The sequence below is a fragment of the Oryctolagus cuniculus genome, chromosome 20 (genome assembly GCF_051225735.1).
Source record: "Oryctolagus cuniculus isolate XC-2025 breed Fujian yellow rabbit chromosome 20, ASM5122573v1, whole genome shotgun sequence".
Taxonomy (NCBI): domain Eukaryota; kingdom Metazoa; phylum Chordata; class Mammalia; order Lagomorpha; family Leporidae; genus Oryctolagus; species Oryctolagus cuniculus.
In genome coordinates this window covers 54,924,463-54,941,195 of record NC_142886.1, presented here as the reverse complement: position 1 = coordinate 54,941,195, position 16,733 = coordinate 54,924,463, and the positions used below count along the sequence as shown (strand labels likewise).

At 45.3% G+C, this 16,733-nt stretch overlaps 1 protein-coding gene and 2 pseudogenes across 2 annotated transcripts in view; all 3 read left to right on the top strand.

Annotated features, from left to right (window-relative positions):
• The window catches only part of LOC100353328 (immunoglobulin heavy variable 3-11), a 226,253-nt gene extending 217,746 nt beyond the window's left edge, over positions 1-8,507 (top strand). Inside the window, exon 2 of the mRNA XM_089322802.1 lies at positions 8,116-8,507. Coding sequence (XP_089178928.1) covers positions 8,116-8,507 — 392 coding nt within the window. The remainder of the gene's footprint in view (positions 1-8,115) is intronic.
• The window catches only part of LOC149120240 (Ig heavy chain V-A1 region BS-5 pseudogene), a 198,278-nt pseudogene that overhangs the window by 81,847 nt on the left and 99,698 nt on the right, over positions 1-16,733 (top strand).
• The window catches only part of LOC149120243 (immunoglobulin heavy variable 3-23 pseudogene), a 393,977-nt pseudogene that overhangs the window by 356,836 nt on the left and 20,408 nt on the right, over positions 1-16,733 (top strand). The window lies entirely within an intron of this gene.

The following is a 16,733-nucleotide window of genomic DNA, read 5'->3' as shown; positions in this document are numbered from 1 at the left end:
GATTCATCAATACTGGTGTTAGCACATACTACGCGAGCTGGGCGAAAGGCCGATTCACCATCTCCAAAACCTCGACCAGGGTGGATCTGAAAATGACCAGTCTGACAGCCGCGGACACGGCCACCTATTTCTGTGAGACACAGTGAGGGGCCCTCAGGCTGAGCCCAGACACAAACCTCCCTGCAGGGGCACGCGGCTCCACCAGGGGGCACACAAAACGCACTAGCCCAGATTCTGGTCATGCGCAGGCACAGAGGGAGATGAAGCCCTGGGTTCCTGTCAGAGATTTGGGGTTTCCTCACCTGTAATAGTTTTGAGGGGAGAATTCTACTTTTTGACTCTGTGCCTGCCAACTTCAATGACGGATTGAAAGTTTGATGTAAAAGGAAGAAGTCCTAAATGAACAATTTGGTTCATGGACAGCGACTGTTGCTCACCAGGATCAGAGATGTGGGAATATTGAGGACACTATTGAGTCTCTTCCAACATGACTCAGGACAGCACCCTCAGGGCACTGAAAGCTTTGGACAGTTTCAGTTTTGCCTGTATAACCAGGGACAGCTGAGACAGGGCCGTTGATCTGTTAAACAGCAACTATTCCACTCATCCCTCTCCTACCACAACGAGAAAGAGTGCACTGAACCAACCTTTGACTCTACATGTGGGTGATCCACACTCACTTTCTGCAGACTTTAACCCGACCTGCATTTCCCCTTTAATCCTGGAACAGTCTGTGGTCCCTGTGTGAATGTCACAGCACTCAGGAATGTACTTGCAGCTCAGCTGTGTCTCAGGCTGGGCTACTGCAGGCACCTGGGAAGCCTACAGGGACTTCCTCATCCTCTAGGTCCTGGGACCCTCCTGGGGGGCTCCCTGCCAGAACTCCAAGGGGAAATGCCCTGGACATCAGCAGTCAAGGTCATAGAAGAACTGAAAGTATTGGGTGTCCACTTCCAGTTGATCTGGTTCTGCTCCAGTGTCGTAGGACCCCTGCACCTGCTGTGGTGGAGGGAGAGCAGAAAGTGGGACACACAGTGGCTGTGCACTCTGGGGCTGGAGTCCACATCATCACGGGGAGCTGTGTCTGGCTCCAGCATGATGCCCAGTGTCCTCAGGCTGAATCATAGCTGCAGGAAGAGCCAGTCCCAGAGAACATTTGTCCAGAGTCCCTGCTCTTCACTCCATGTCTATGCTGACTGGGGTCAACAATCCATTTGTCGTCTTTCATCTGTTTAGGGAAGGAGACATCCAGGCTGCATATCAGAGTTCTGGACAGAGCACTTTTACACTATTTCTATACTTGGAAGTGAAAATGCATTCTGAAGACAGCAGATGATGGATCAGTTAGGAGTCCAGATGAAAAACGCGCGAACGCTATTGCAGTTCCCTGCTCCTGGGTTCCACCTGCCAATCCTTGAATGAACTGGCATTTATTTATCATCTGCATAAAACATTGGCAAACACAACCCCAGTATTCAGAGAACTTAATCTGCAGTTGGCCATTTTTGTCATTTCCTTTTCATAAATGTTTGATAAATAATAACTGAACATAGACGTGAGATAAATGATATGTGTTCAAAAATGACTGTATCAAATTGATGGAATTATAAAGTCATTCTTATTGACATGCTCATCACAAAATCCACATGTTCCCATGGTCGAATGTCAGTTTCCTGTGTTGGAATTCTGTAGACACAATATTCTCTTAACCTCTGTCACCATGCTGTACAGTAGATCCCTCAGTGTGTGGATCCTGTGGAACTGAAACTCTGACCTTGCTCCACCGTCTCCTCTGTTACCCCCACACTCGGACTTTGGTCTTCACAATTGTATTATGTCTCCGTGAGTTCATCATTTTATCCCATGTAACTAGCATCACATATTATCTGTCTTCTTGGACTAGATGGTATACTGTACATTTACTGACACATTATCCTTAGGCATTATCCAAGTTATCCAAGACATCAGAATTTCTTCCTCTTTACTGCCTTATAAACTTCCTGGTAAAATATAACTCTGTCCATTTGTCCATTATCCATCCTTCCTCAAGGCTAATTTCACTGGATTATATGTGTGACCTCTTGAGAATGACGCTGCTTTAATTGAACATGGGACTGCAGAGCTGTTTGCCATAGTGTCTGTGGATCCCGTGGTCTCCTCCCTGGGATTTCATATTCCTTCTACCAGGAATGGTGTTGGAGGATCCTGTGATAATTCTATTTCTCAGCTTCTGATGTTTTCTATGAAAGATTTCCTAATTTACCTGACTCCAGCCTTTACCAGGTTATCTTCTCTCTCTTCCTGCACAACATGTGTCAGCTCTGGTATGTCTGGTGATACTCAGTCTAACAAAGGGATGCGATATCTCATTGTTTCTCCAGCATGTACGTGCATGATGATCCCAGATAAAGCATTTTACATGTTTGTATTTACATATGCTATTAAAAAATTACAGATATACTTTTACCTCTTTTAAAACTTGCATTTGTCCAAAAAGAAAAAGAGACAGAGACTGACAGACAGTGGTCTACTGAATCCTGGGTAACTTCCCAGATGCCATAAAAGAGGAGTTGGGTCAGATCATAGCCAGGTGCATGGAATTCAGTCCAAGTCTCACACATGGGATTAACTCAGATTCTCGCACTGCCCCTCAGAGTGCACATTGGCAGGAATCTGAAACTGGACCCAAACTAGGACCTAAACGTAAGCATCCACACAGGAGCAGGAATCCCATGTGATACCTTCAAGGCCGCTCCTGTCACCACCTTGTCAGTCACTGCATTTGAATAATTGATTTCTTCCCTTGCGATTCAGTTGTTTGAGTTCATTCAACATTAGGAAATAGGCTCCTATTCATATGTACAGTTATCTTTCATTTCTTTTAAATATCTATTTATTTTATTTGAAAGGCAGTGTTATGGCAAGAGAGAAAGAGACCAACAGAGGGAGAGAGAAGCTTCCATCCACTGGTTTCCTTCCTGAATGGCTGCAAAGGCTGGGCAAGGGCAAGACCGTAGCCAGGAGCCTGGAACTTCCTCCAGTTTCCCACGAGGCTTGAAGGGTACACACACTTGAGTCATCGTTGACAGAGTTCCCTGGTCCATGAGCAGGGAGCTGGATTTGAAGTGCAGCAAGCAGGGTCTGAAGCCATGCTGCTGAGTGATGCTGCATAGGGATGGCAGGTTAACCCTCGGGGCCACAACATTGGCCCCCACGGGTGTGATCTGAAAATACTTTCTCCCCATCTGCAGGCAACTCCTGGTTCTTCAATCACTCTCTTTATTCTGCAGAAGCTCTGTGGTTGGATCCATATTCTTTTGCCTATTTTTGCTTGGTTGCCTGTACTTTGGAGATATTCAAAATATCATTGCCCAAACCAATGTCAGCTTGCTTTTGTCCAGTGTTTTCTTCTAGAACTGTACTGTCTCAGCTCTTGCTTTTAAGGCATTCCTCAAGTTCACTCTGTTTCTGTATGTGGTATGAGATGACCACATAATTGAATTATTTTCAAGTGCATTCAAGTTTCCCCAAACCCAGGTAACGACAGGAAACCCATCCCCATCCTGTGCTTTTGTCACCATGCGTTCTCAGAACCTACATTCTCAGAACGTGTTCCTTTATTTCTAGGTTCTGTTCTGTCCCAGGGCTCTGGGTGTCTATGTTATCCCAGCACCAGGCTTGATTTCAGCTCGGATGTGATGAAGCCTCCTGCTTTGCTATTTTTCCTCACAACCATTCAGCCATCATGAACCCTGTTTTTTCATGATAATTCTTGAATTTTCTTCCTGGTCCTGTGAGGAACAGCAGGCTGTTTCACAGGAAATGCATTGAATCTGCAAATCACATTGTAGCTTGGCTATTTTAACAAGCTCATTCCCTCAAATCCATGACTACGTCATTCCAATTTACAATAATCTTCAAATTCCTTTTCACTTTTCAAATTATTATGTATTGCAGAAGTAGGAAGCAAGACTCCTATCTCACACCTTACACGAAAATCCACGCAAGATGGATTAAAGATCTAAATCTATGACCCTACACCATCCAGTTATTAGAGAACATTTAGAAAACCCTGCAAGACACTGGCACAGGAAAAGAATTCTTGGAAAAGACCTGAGACATAGGCAGTCAAAGACAAAATTAATCAATGGGATTATATCAAAGTGAGAGGTCTCTGTATGTCAAAAGAAACACCCAGGAAATTGAAAAGACATCTGACAGAATATGCAAAATATTTAAAGCTAAGCAACTGACATGGATTAATAACTAGAATCTACAAAGAGATTAAGATATTCCAAACAACAAAAACAACTGAGTTAAGAGATGGGCCAAGAATTCAAACATTTTTCAAAAGAGAAAGTCCAAATGGCCAACAGATACATGTAACAAAGTTCCGGATCACTAACCATCAGGGCGATGCCAATCCATCAAGCAGTACCCCATAGGGAGGTGTATGGAGCAAAAAGGTTTATTGAGCTCACAGCTGTAGAGGCTGGAAGTCCAGGATCAGACAGTCAGCCATCCTAATATTGTGAACACCATAGCAGTCTTCAGGCATCCTAATATTGTGAACAGGGATGGGAGGGACCCCATCCCCACACAGGACTTCAGATGAGACCAGGACTGACTCTAGCAACACTGTTCTCTGTGCTGAAGCTGGGGACCCAGGAGATCTACTGTGATCTCCTCCATAGCAGATTCCCCAGAAATGGACAAATCCCACTAGGCATCACTCCCAGAGCTCCCTTCATTTCACCCATGGTCACCCTGGGAGCACATCTAAAACACAACGCCTTTAGGACACACTGAGCTGTGGTGGGATAGAAGGCCATGCCTAGATGGCTGCTGGCAAGCGAGCATCAGTTACTCAGGGATGGCTTCAATGCCACCTGGAAGCGGAGCCTGCCTGGCAACTGGCTGTGATTGGTTAGACATAAACTGCCCCTTGACCGGATTGACTGCTCTTGACTATATAAGCTGCTGTACCAATGAAATAATTGAGTCTGTGGGATGCTAGCCTCTAACCTGCTTTCACCCAATTCCCAGGGTCCTTGTGGTGACTCCGCGCCTCTTGCCCCGACCATGTTCCTCCTCTCAGAACAAATCCATAGCAACACTGAGCCACACACATATCACAGAGGTTTGCTTCTATACCCATTGTAGGCCTGATGATGCAGAACGTTTCATTCAGGATAAAGAAACCAATTGTGTATCACAGTTATTTTGAGACTGCAGAAGACTCAGGACCAGTTCTAAACACAGCTCATACAGACAGTTCCTTTTTGTTCCTTTTGCATACAGGCTATTGATCATACATTTGATACGAGAATAGTCACTTCCAATCTGTGTGTAGGCTGCTCACTTCTCAGTCAGTCTGTAATGCAGAAGCTCTGTAGTTCATGCAGCATCATGTGAAAATGTTTTCTTAGGTTGCTTGAATTTTGAATTCTGAAAGGGAAATTATGGCCAGAACAACATCAGGGAGATTTTGCCCTGTGATTCCTTTGGTAGTTTTACAAGGACTTTATATATGACATCAGATCCTGCTTAATTCCATGCTTTTTATGTAAACATCCAGACCGTGCACCCCCTGCAGTGCTGTTACGTTGGGGCCATGCTCAGCACTGATGCTGTGAGGACAAACCACATCCACCCCCAGCAGGCTGCTCCCAGCATTCTGTGTGGTCCTGTTCAGGGCACTGGAGACATCAGCTTCCTCCATGAGGCCCTGACGCTGAATCCACTCATGGCATGGACTCGTCACTGGATGCACTCCCCAGAGACGATGCCATTCCACGTCTCCCAGGCACCTGTGCATTTTATATGTTTGCCTTTATATTTATTTTTAAATTTATAGATATGATATAAATGTTAAAATTTATCATTTTATTTAAACATTTGTCTATATGTATTTGTCCAAAGCTACAAAGAGACTGAGACTGACAGTGATCCTTTAATTCCTGGTCACTTCCCCGATGGCTACAAAAGCTTCAGCTGGGTGAGGCAACAGCCTGGTGCTTGGAATTCTGTTCAGGGTTCCCACATGGGAGTACTTGGAACTTCACCTACGGCCTCCCAGGGTGTGCTAAGGCAGGCATCTGAAACTGGAACCAAACTAGGACACAGCACTAAGCATCCTGACACGGGAGGCAGGAATCCCTCAGGCTCACTCCAGTGCTGCTCCTGTCACCACCTTATCAGTCACTGCATGTACACAATTGATTTATTCCCTTGGGATTCAGTTGCTTGAGTTCATTCAACATTTGGAAATAGGCTCCTAACCATATATATAATTAGTCTTCAATATATTTTAAGTATCTATATTTTATTTTAGAGACAGTGTTATAGCAAGAGAGGAAGAGACCAACAGATGGAAAGAGAAGCTTCCGTCCACTGGTTCACTTCGTGAATGGCTGCAAAGGCTGGGATGGCTGAGCCTGAAGCCAGGAGCCTGGAACTTCCTTCAGTTTCCCACAGGGCTGGAAGGCAACAAACACTTGGGTCATGGTAGACAGTGATCACCATTGCATTTCCTCCCTCTGTGAGTTCAAGCTTGTGGACTGCATATATAACTCTTGTCACATACTATGTGTCCACATGTACCGGGATTATTTTAGCATATTATGGTGCAGCCTGAACCACGATTTCCCAGTGACAGAATGACCTCCTTCTTACTACTGAATAATATTCCATGTCCTAATGTGAAAGAATCCATTCACTGTTCTATGCACATTTCGCTTAATTGTAGACTGAACTATTGTGAACACAGCTGCAACCTGAACTCAGGAATGCAGCTGAATTGTGAGACAGTGACTTCTACCCAGTGCTTGACCCCAACTCAGAGTGGTGATTACAGAACAGGGAAGAGGGGGAACAGAGGAAGGCTGATACCAGGGCAGAAAGCACCACCAAAGGAAGGAATAATTCTGCCCACACAACTGTGGGCTGCCTCAGTTCACTAGAACCCAGATCATGTTCCACAAATAGCTAGAACTGTGGCCTCCAGGCCTCCCTACTCAGAGTGATGGAAAGGAGGTGGAAATGTGAATGACACTGAGTTGATCTGTGCCCATTTCTACAACACACAGATTCCAATAGCACACTACACCCCACTACCATGTACAGTGTTCTGAGTTGAGGAACAGTTTTAATCTAAGGCAATGGATGAATAAGGAAACAAAACATAGTTATCAAAGGAATCCACTTGCAGTCTCATCTGTTTTAAAGTGGGCACAGGCATTAGGACAAAATTGACTAAGTCCCCAATAGGGACACCCGTGTTCTCATCAGAGAACTGACTGAGCCCAGCCACACGGCTTCCCACACTTTTCCCTCATAATGCATCATGGGAAACTGTAGATGACACACACATGAATGAGCCCCTACCACCAATGTGGGAAACACAGATGCTGTTTTCTGTTCCAGGGTTTAGAAAGGCTGAGTCCTAGATATTATAGGCATTTGGGATGTCAGGGGCTGTCAATCAAAAGGCAGATCTCCCAATGTCACCTTTTCTGTCTGTCTATACATTTATGTCTCTCTCACCCCTTCTCTCTTTATCACTATTCCAATGTCTTTGATATAGATGATAATGAACCAATGGTTATTTAAAAATCGAAGGAAATGATATTGCTAACACTGGATATTAAGGGCACACATTGAATTAAAATGAAACAAGGTATTTCCTTTCAACTGTTAAAAAACAATGATAATGTAAAAAGTCATATGATCTGAATCCTATAATACCCATCACCCTCACCTCCAGGACACCCACGTCTGCCCCAGGCCCTGTCCTGTCTGAGGCGTCTACCTCATGCCAGCTATATAGGGGCAGCACATGCAAATAGGGCCTCCCTCTGCCCATGAAAACCTGCCCAGCCCTCACCCTGCAGCTCTGGCACAGGAGCTCCAGCCCCAGCACTCCCAGGTGTCCACTCAGTGATCGCACTCAACACAGACGCTCACCATGGAGACTGGACTGCGCTGGCTTCTCCTGGTCGCTGTGCTCAAAGGTAATGATGGAGAACGCGGGGCACTGAGTCTGGGAGAGGATGTGAGTGAGAGACACAGAGAGTGTGAGTGACAGTGTCCTGACCATGTCATCTGTGCTTGCAGGAGTCCAGTGTCAGGAGCTGGTGGAGTCTGGAGGGGGTCTGGTCCAGCCGGGGGAATCCCTGAAACTCTCCTGCAAAGCCTCTGGAATCGACTTCAGTAGCTATGGCATTAGCTGGGTCCGCCAGGCTCCAGGGAAGGGGCTTGAGTGGATCGCATACATTTATCCTGGTTTTGGTATCACAAACTATGCGAACTCTGTGAAGGGCCGATTCACCATCTCCAGCGACAACGCCCAGAACACGGTGTTTCTGCAAATGACCAGTCTGACAGCCTCGGACACGGCCACCTATTTCTGTGCAAGAGACACAGTGAGGGGCCCTCAGGCTGAGCCCAGGCATAAACCTCCCTGCTGGGGCACGCGGCTCCACCAGGGGGCGCACAAGATGCATTAAGCTCAGAATCTGGTCATGCACAGGTGCAGAGGGAAATTAAGCCCTGGTTTCCTGTCAGGGAATTGGGGTTTCCTCTCCTACAGTTCTGAGGGAAGAATTCTACTTTTATGATTCTGTCCCTGCCACTGACTTCACTGACATAGAGAAGTTTGATGTGGCAGGAAGAATTTATACGTACAAATTATATGTAAAGTTATATGTACAAATGTACAAATTCAGGTTCGTGAAAGATGACAGTGGTCACCAAGGTCAGAGATGTGGGACTATCTGAGGACCTCGTGTTTTCCAGTCTGACTCAGGACAGCGCCCTCAGGACACTGCTGACTTTAGGACAATTTTAGATTTCCCTTAAAACTCAGAGAGAGCCGAGCCAGAGAATTGATTGTTAAACACAATTATATAAGTCATCCCACTGCTCCTGTCAGAGTAGCCTGTGTAGTAAAATGAACCAACCATCTTATTTTAAAAGGTGGGTGTTCCACAGGTTCCACAGTCTTTATACCTGATCTCCATTTTCCCTTTAATGCTAAAACTGTGGTCCCTGTGTGAACGTCCCAGCACTCAGGACTGTACTTGCAGCTCAGCTGTGTCTCAGGCTGAGCTTCTGCAGGCACCTGGGAAGCCTACAGGGACTTCCTCATCCTCTAGGTCCTGGGACCCTCCTGGGGGGCTCCCTGCCTGAACTCAGGAGGGAAATGACTTGGACATTAGTAGTCAAGGTCATCACTGAATGGAAAGTGTTGGGTGTGCCCTTCCAGCTGATCTGGTTCTGCTCCAGTGTCGTGGGACCCCCTGCACGTGCTGTGGTTCAGCAGAGCAGAAAGTGGGACACACAGTGGCTGTGCACTCTGGGGCTGGAGTCCACATCACGGGAGCTGTGTCTGTGGCTCCAACATGATGACCAGTGTCCTGAGGCTGAATCACAGCTGCAGGAAGAGCCAGTCTTAGACCATGTGTCCAGAGTCCCTGCTTTTCACTCCATGTCTATGCTGACTGTCGTCATCAATCCACTTTTATTCTTTCATCAGTATTAGAGAGGGAGACACCCAGGCTGCATATCAGAGTGCTGGACTGAGTTTATTTACAAGAATTTCCCAGACTTGTAACTGACAATGCACCCTGGAAGACAGCAGATGGTTATTCAGTTTTAGAGAACTGAATTTTCACTATTTGCGAATTTTCCATTTCCTTTTCATGACTGTTTGATAAATAATAAGTGAATATAGACATATGAGACACAATGATATGTGTTGAAAAATGAATGTATCAAATTGAGTGGAATTATGAAGTCAGAGTTATTGACATGCTCATCACAAAATGCACATGTCTCATGTGGAATGGCATCTGTCTCCTGTTTTGGAATACTGTAGATACAACATTCCCTTAACTGCTGTCACCATGCTGTACAGCAGATCCCTCAATGTGTGGATCCTGCCGGCCTGAAGCTCTGTCCTTGCTACTCTTTACTGCCATATAAACTTCCTGTTAAAATGTAACTCTGTCCACTTGTCCCATTATCCATTCCTTCTTCAATGCAAATTTCACTGGATTATATGTGTGAGCTCTCGTGAATTATGCTGCATTAATTGTACATGGAACTGCAGAGGTGTTTGCCACAGTGGCTGTGGATCCCCTGGGCACCTCCCTGGGATTTCATATTTCTTCTACCAGGCAACAGTGTTTGAGGATCCTGTGATAATTGTATTTCTCAGCTTTTGATGTTTTCCATGAAAGCTTTACTAACTTACCTGACTCCAGCCTTGTACCAGGGTTTTCTTCTCTCTCTTCCTGCACAAGACTTGTCAGCTCTGGTATGTCTGATGATACTCAGTCTACCAGGAGGGATGGGCTGTCTCGTTGTGCTTCTAACATGGACATGCATGAGGATCTCAGATTTAAAGCATTTTTATACGTTTGCCTTTGTATATTTTCTTCAAAAAATTACAGATATACTTTTACCTCTTTTAAAACTTGTATTTGTTTATTTGTCCAAAAAGACAAAGCGACAGAGACTGACAGACAGTGATCTACTGAATCCTGGGTAACTTCCCAGATGCCCATAAAAGCTGGAGTTCGGTCAGATCATAGCCAGGTGCATGAATTCAGTCCAGGTCTCACACATGGGATTAACTCAGACTTCTCGTACTGCCTCCCAGAGTGTGCATTGGCAGGAATCTGAAATTGGACCCAATTTTATTTGAAAGGCAGTTTATAGCAAGAGAGGAACACCCAAAGAGATGAAGAGAGAATCTTCCATCCACTGGTTTCCTTCCTGAATGGCTGCAAAGGCTGGAAATGGCTGAGGCTGAAGCCAGGACCCAGGAACATTCTCTAGGTTTCCCACATGGCTTGAAGGGGACAAACACTTGGGTCATCATTGACCCAGGTCCATTAGCAGGGAGATGGATTTGAAGTGGAGCAAGCAGAATCTGAACCCATGCTCCTGTGTGATGCATGCATTGGGATGGCAGTTTAACCTGCGGGGCCACAACATTGGCCCCCATGGGTGTGATCTGAAAATACTTTCTCCCCATCTTCGGGTGACTCCTGGTTGTTCAATCACTCTCTTTGTTACACAGAAGCTCTGTGGTTGGATCCATTATCTTTTGCCTATTTTTGCTTGGTTGCCTATGCTTTGGAGATTATCAAAATATCACTGCCCAAACCAATGTCAGCTCGCTTTTGTCCAGTGTTTTCTTCTAGAACTTTACAGTCTCGGCTCTTGCCTGTAAGGCATTCCTCAAGTTCACTCTGTTTCTGTATCTGGTGTGAGATGACCACATAATTGAATTATTTTCAAGTGCATTCAAGTTTCCCCAACCCCATGTATGACAGAATACCCATCCCCCATTCTGTGTGTGGCACCATGCATGCAATCAGTTTTTTGAGAATGTGTTTTTTTATTTCTAGGCTTCTGTTGTGCTCCACAGCTGTGGGTGTCTATGTTATCTCAGCACCAGGCTTGATTTCAGCTCAGCTAGGATGAAGCCTCCTGCTTTGCTATTATTCTCAACACTGTTCAGTCATCATTACCCTGATTTTTTCATGTGAATTCCAGAATTTTCTTCCTCTTCCTGTGAAGAATACAGGGTGTTTGACATGAAATGCATTGAATCTGTGAATCACATGGTAGCTTGGCTATTTTAACAAGATCATTTCTTCATACCACAAAAAGGTCATTAAAATGTACAGGTAATCTTCAGATTCCTTTTCACTTTTTAAATTATTATGTATTACAGAAGTAGGAAGCAAGATCCCTATCTTACACCTTACACAAAAATCCACTCAACAAGGATTAAAGATAAAACCTATGATTCCACTGTGGGGAGCAACTCGGACTAGACTAAGTTACTGGAATTAAGACTTATTCTATGCATCTGCTCTCCCACAATATGGCGCTGGGAGAGGAGGAAACAGCTTCTATACAGCTGCCTCCAGTTCAACCAATAAACTGTAGGACCTGCTCCTGATTGGAGGAGAGCAGTGTACTCAGCGTGTGGGTAGCAGAGTTGGGATTGGCGGAAGAGGACTATAAAGGAGGAGAGAGACAACATGCAGGAGGAACATCTAAGGAGAACATCTATCTGAAGGAACACCTGTGCAGCCCCCGAGAGAGCCAGCCGGCGGTGTGCCGCTCCCCTGTGGAAGTGGGGAAAGTGGCCAGGGGGAACCGCCCTTCCATGGAGGTGGAAGGGACGGTAGCCAACCCAGGAAGAACCAGCAGCAAACCCAGGGAGGGCCGAGCAGACAGAAGAACAACGCAGGGTCCTGTGTCGTTCCTCCACGAAGACGGGGAGCGACATAATGGTGCCGTGACTCGGATATGAAGCCTAGGCAGGGTTTAGTGTCGCTCCTCCACGAAGAGGGGGAGCAACATTCCACACCATCCAATTATTAGAGAACATTAGGGAAACCCTCAAGACACTGGCACAGGTAAAGAGTTCTTGGAAAAGACCTCAGAGACATAGGAAGTCAAAGCCAAAATTAATAAATGGGATTAGATCAAATTGGGAAGTCTCTGTGTGGCAAAAGAAACACTCAGGCAAGTGAAGAAGCATCTGACAGCATGTGCAAAATTATTTGCAAGCTATGCAACGGATATGGATTAATAACCAGAATTTACAAAGAGATGAAGAAATTCCAAAAACAAAACAAACAACCCAGTTAAGAGATGGGCCAAGGACACATTTTTCAAAAGAGGAAGTCCAAATGGCCAACACAGACACCTGAAAAAATGTTCAGCATCACTAGCTGTCAGGGAAATGCAAATCAAACCACAAGGAGGTTTCACATCACCCCAGCTAGAATGGCTTCATACGGAAATCAACAAACATCAAATGCTGGCGAGGATGTGGGGAAAGGTGCCTGAATCCACTGTTGGTGGGAATGCAAACTTGTAAAGCCACTATGGAAGACACTATGGAGATATCTCAAAAATCTGAATATAGTCCTACCTTATATGACCCAGGAATCCCCCTCCTGGGAACTTACCCAAGGGAAATGAATTCACTACACACAAGAGATACCTGTACCTCCATGTTTATTGCAGCTCAATGCATAATAGCTAAGACATGGATTCAACCTAAATGCTCATCAACCAAAAACTGGATAAAGAAATTATGGGGGTCGGCGCCACAGCTCACTAGGCTAATCCTCCGCCTTGCGGTGCTGGCACACTGGGTTCTAGTCCTGGTCGGGGTGCCGGATTCTGTCCCGGGAGCCCCTCTTCCAGGCCAGCTCTCTGCTGTTTCCAGGGAGTGCAGTGGAGGATGGCCCGAGTATTTGGGTCCTGCACCCAATGGGAGACCAGGATAAGTACCTGGTTCCTGCCATCGGATCAGTGCGGTGTGCTGGTCACAGCGCGCCAGCACGGCGGCCATTGGAGGGTGAACCAATGGCAAAGGAAGACATTTCTCTCTGTCTGTCTCTCTCTCTGTCCACTCTGCCTGTCAAAAAATAAAAAAAAATTATGGGATGTGTACACTATGGAATACTACACAGTGGTAAAAACAATAAAATCCGGTTATTTGCAACACAATGGATGAATCTGGAAAAGATCATACTTTGTGAAAAAAGTCAGTACCCCGGGGACAAGTACCACATGTTCTTCCTGATAGGTGAGACCTGATAGAGCACCCAAAAGTAAATCTGGGGAAGCGAAATCGACACTTCAAGAAGGGACGACTTGAGCTGCCCTTGTCTTGACTGTTGAGGGACAGTTTTTTGTTAGTTTTTGTTTGTTTGTTTGTTTGTTTTTCTTCCTACTATTTGTTGAAGTCTTAACATTCAGTCCATCGAATGCACATAAAGTCAATTGAAAATTGATCTCAGTAAAAAATAGGAATGGGAGTAAGAGCAGGAGAAGGAATTTTGTAACTGTAAAGTGCATACATTCCTATGGACTTACTTCTAAACACACAATTTAAAAATTTGTTGTGGGATTCCAAGTCCCATTAAGCTTAATTAAAGTGATTACATTAAGTGTAAGGTGAACACATAGATAGGATTAAGTGTTAAAGTGATCATATAAATAGGATCAAGTGCCTGGTAATAAGAAGAGATAGCATTAAAAACGAGAGAATGTTCCAACATGAGCAGAAGTCTACACAGCAGACTCATAGAATGATAACCGCTTTAAGTAACACTCTGACCTGATAATCAGCCCTTAAGACTTCCTGGTCTGGCTGAAAAGCCCATGAGAACATTTCAGGCATGAAATCCAAGACACTGTGGCAAAAATGTTCTGCCTAAAGGATCTCTGTGACTGAGACTTCAGGCAGTAGAAGTGGCCTCAAAGGAGGTACTTTTCTCTAAAAGGAGGAGAGAACTTCCACTTTGCTCATGGCCTTGTCCAAATACTATCAGAGTTTGTGGACTCAAAAGGCTTCCTTAGCCTAAGCAGCTCATGTCAAGAGTCTCAGGTGGTCACTGGCGTCATATGTAAGAGTGTTAATTGTTAGATAACAACAGGTCTCACTGTGCACTAACTCCCCATGCAGCACCTCTGTCCTCAATGAGTTCTATTATGAGAGTTAACTGTAAAACCAGTTCTCAAACAGTTTTTGTTCTGTGTGTGTGTGTGTGTGTGTGTGTGTTTAAATCTTTACATAGTATACAGCTGGTTTTCTGTGTAGCAACTCAAGTGAATCTTGATGATGGATCTTGATCTTGAATCTGTGTACCAACTTAAAGTGAGTCTTATTGGAAAGCTGAACTGACAAGTGGAGAGGGATGAGAAAGGTGGTGGGAATGTAAGTGGGAGGGCAGAAATGCTGGGGAGAATATCTATATTCCTAAAGTTGTACTATGACATTTTTATACCTTAAAAATAAATTTTAAAAAATAAAAATAAATTCAAAATTGAAAAACAATAATATTGTTATGTGGACATCATTCAGCCTGTTGATAAATTTTCTCCAGGACTTTAAAAATTTGTTGATATTACATATGCAATCTTTTCAAAAAGATTTATTTATTTATTGAAAGTCAGCGTTACACAGAGGGAGGGAAAGACCCAGAGACAAGTTCTCCATCTGCTGGTTCATCCCCCAGATGACAGTGACACCTAGAGCCAGGAGTTTCTTCCCAGTCCCCACATGGGTGCAGAGGCCCAATCACTTGGACCATGCTTGTCTGCTTTCCCAGGTGCATCAACAAGAGATGATTGGAAGTGCAGCTGGAATAAGAACAGACAGCAGTATGGGATGTAGGCATCACAGGCGGAAGATTCACATGCTAAACCACTGTGATGTTGTCTCCATTTTCTGCAAATTTGTTCTCAGTGTATAAATGCACCAGTGATTTTTCATAAATGGCATGTAGTAGTGGAGTATATTTTTCTCCATTATTTGTTGCACGTGCTGTGAGCCCTGTAGTTGGCAGTTTGTTTCTGTTAGTAGTCTCCTGCAAAGCCTCTGGATTCACACTCTAACCATGCAATGGACTGGGTCCGCCAGGCTCCAGGGAAGGGGCTGGAGTGGATCGCAGCTAATAGTTATAATGGTGGTAGCACATACTATGCGAACTCCGTGAATGGCAGATTCATCGTCTCCAGAGACAATGCGGAGAGCACGCTGTATCTGTAAATAAAGTCTAACAACCACGGACATGGCCCTCTATTTATGTGCCAGAGACACATGAGGGGCCCTCAGGCTGAGCCCAGACACAAACCTCCCTGCAGGGGCGCGCGGTACCACTAGGGGGCGAACAAGATGCACCGAGCACAGATTCTGGTCATGCACAGGTGCAGAGGGAGATGAAGCCCTGGTTTCCTGTCAAGGAATTGGGGTTTCCTCTCCTGTAAGAGTTTTGAGGGAAGAATTCTTCTTTTATGATTCTGTCCCTGCCATCTTCACTGACAGAGAGAAAGTGTGATGTGAAAGAAGGAGTCCTAAATGAACAAATTTGGTTCATGGACAGCGACTGTGCTCACCAGGATCAGAGGTGTGGACTCTCTGAGATCCCTTTGAGTCTTTTCCAACCTGACTCAGGGCAGCGCCCTCAGGGCACTGCTGACTTTAGGACAGTTTTAGTTTTCCCTTTAGAACCAGGGGCAGCTGAGGCAGGGTCCTTGATCTGTTAAACCTCAACTACTTAAATCATCTCTCTCTTGTCAAAACGAGTGAGTGTTGCTGGCACTGCTGCTCACTAGGTAACCCTCCACCTGCGGCACAGGCACTCCGGGTTCTAGTCCCAGTTGCTCCTCTTCCAGTCCAGCTCTCTGCTGTGCCCGGGAGTGCAGTGGAGGATGACCCAAGTGCTTGGGCCCTCCACGCATGGGAGGCCAGGAGGAAGCACCTGGTCCCTGGCCTCGGATAGAGGAGCGAGCCGGCCACAACGCGCCAGCCATAGCGGCCAATTGGGGAGTGAACCAATGGAAAAACCAAGACCTTTCTCTCTCTCTCTCTCTCTCTCTCTCTCTCTCACTGTCTTACTCTGACTGTCAAAAATAAAAAATAAAATAAAAAACGAGTGAGCATGCTGAACTGAACCAATCTTTTATTTTAAACTGTGGATGATCCAGACTCACTTGTACAGATTTTATACCAAATCTCCATTTCCCCTTTAATCCTGAAACAGTCTGTGGTCCCTGTGTGAACGTCCCAGCACTCAGGACTGTACTTGCAGCTCAGCTGTGTCTCAGGCTGAGCTTCTGCAGGCACCTGGGAAGCCTATAGGGACTTCCTCATCCTCTAGGTCCTGGAACCCTCCTGTGGGGCTCCCTGC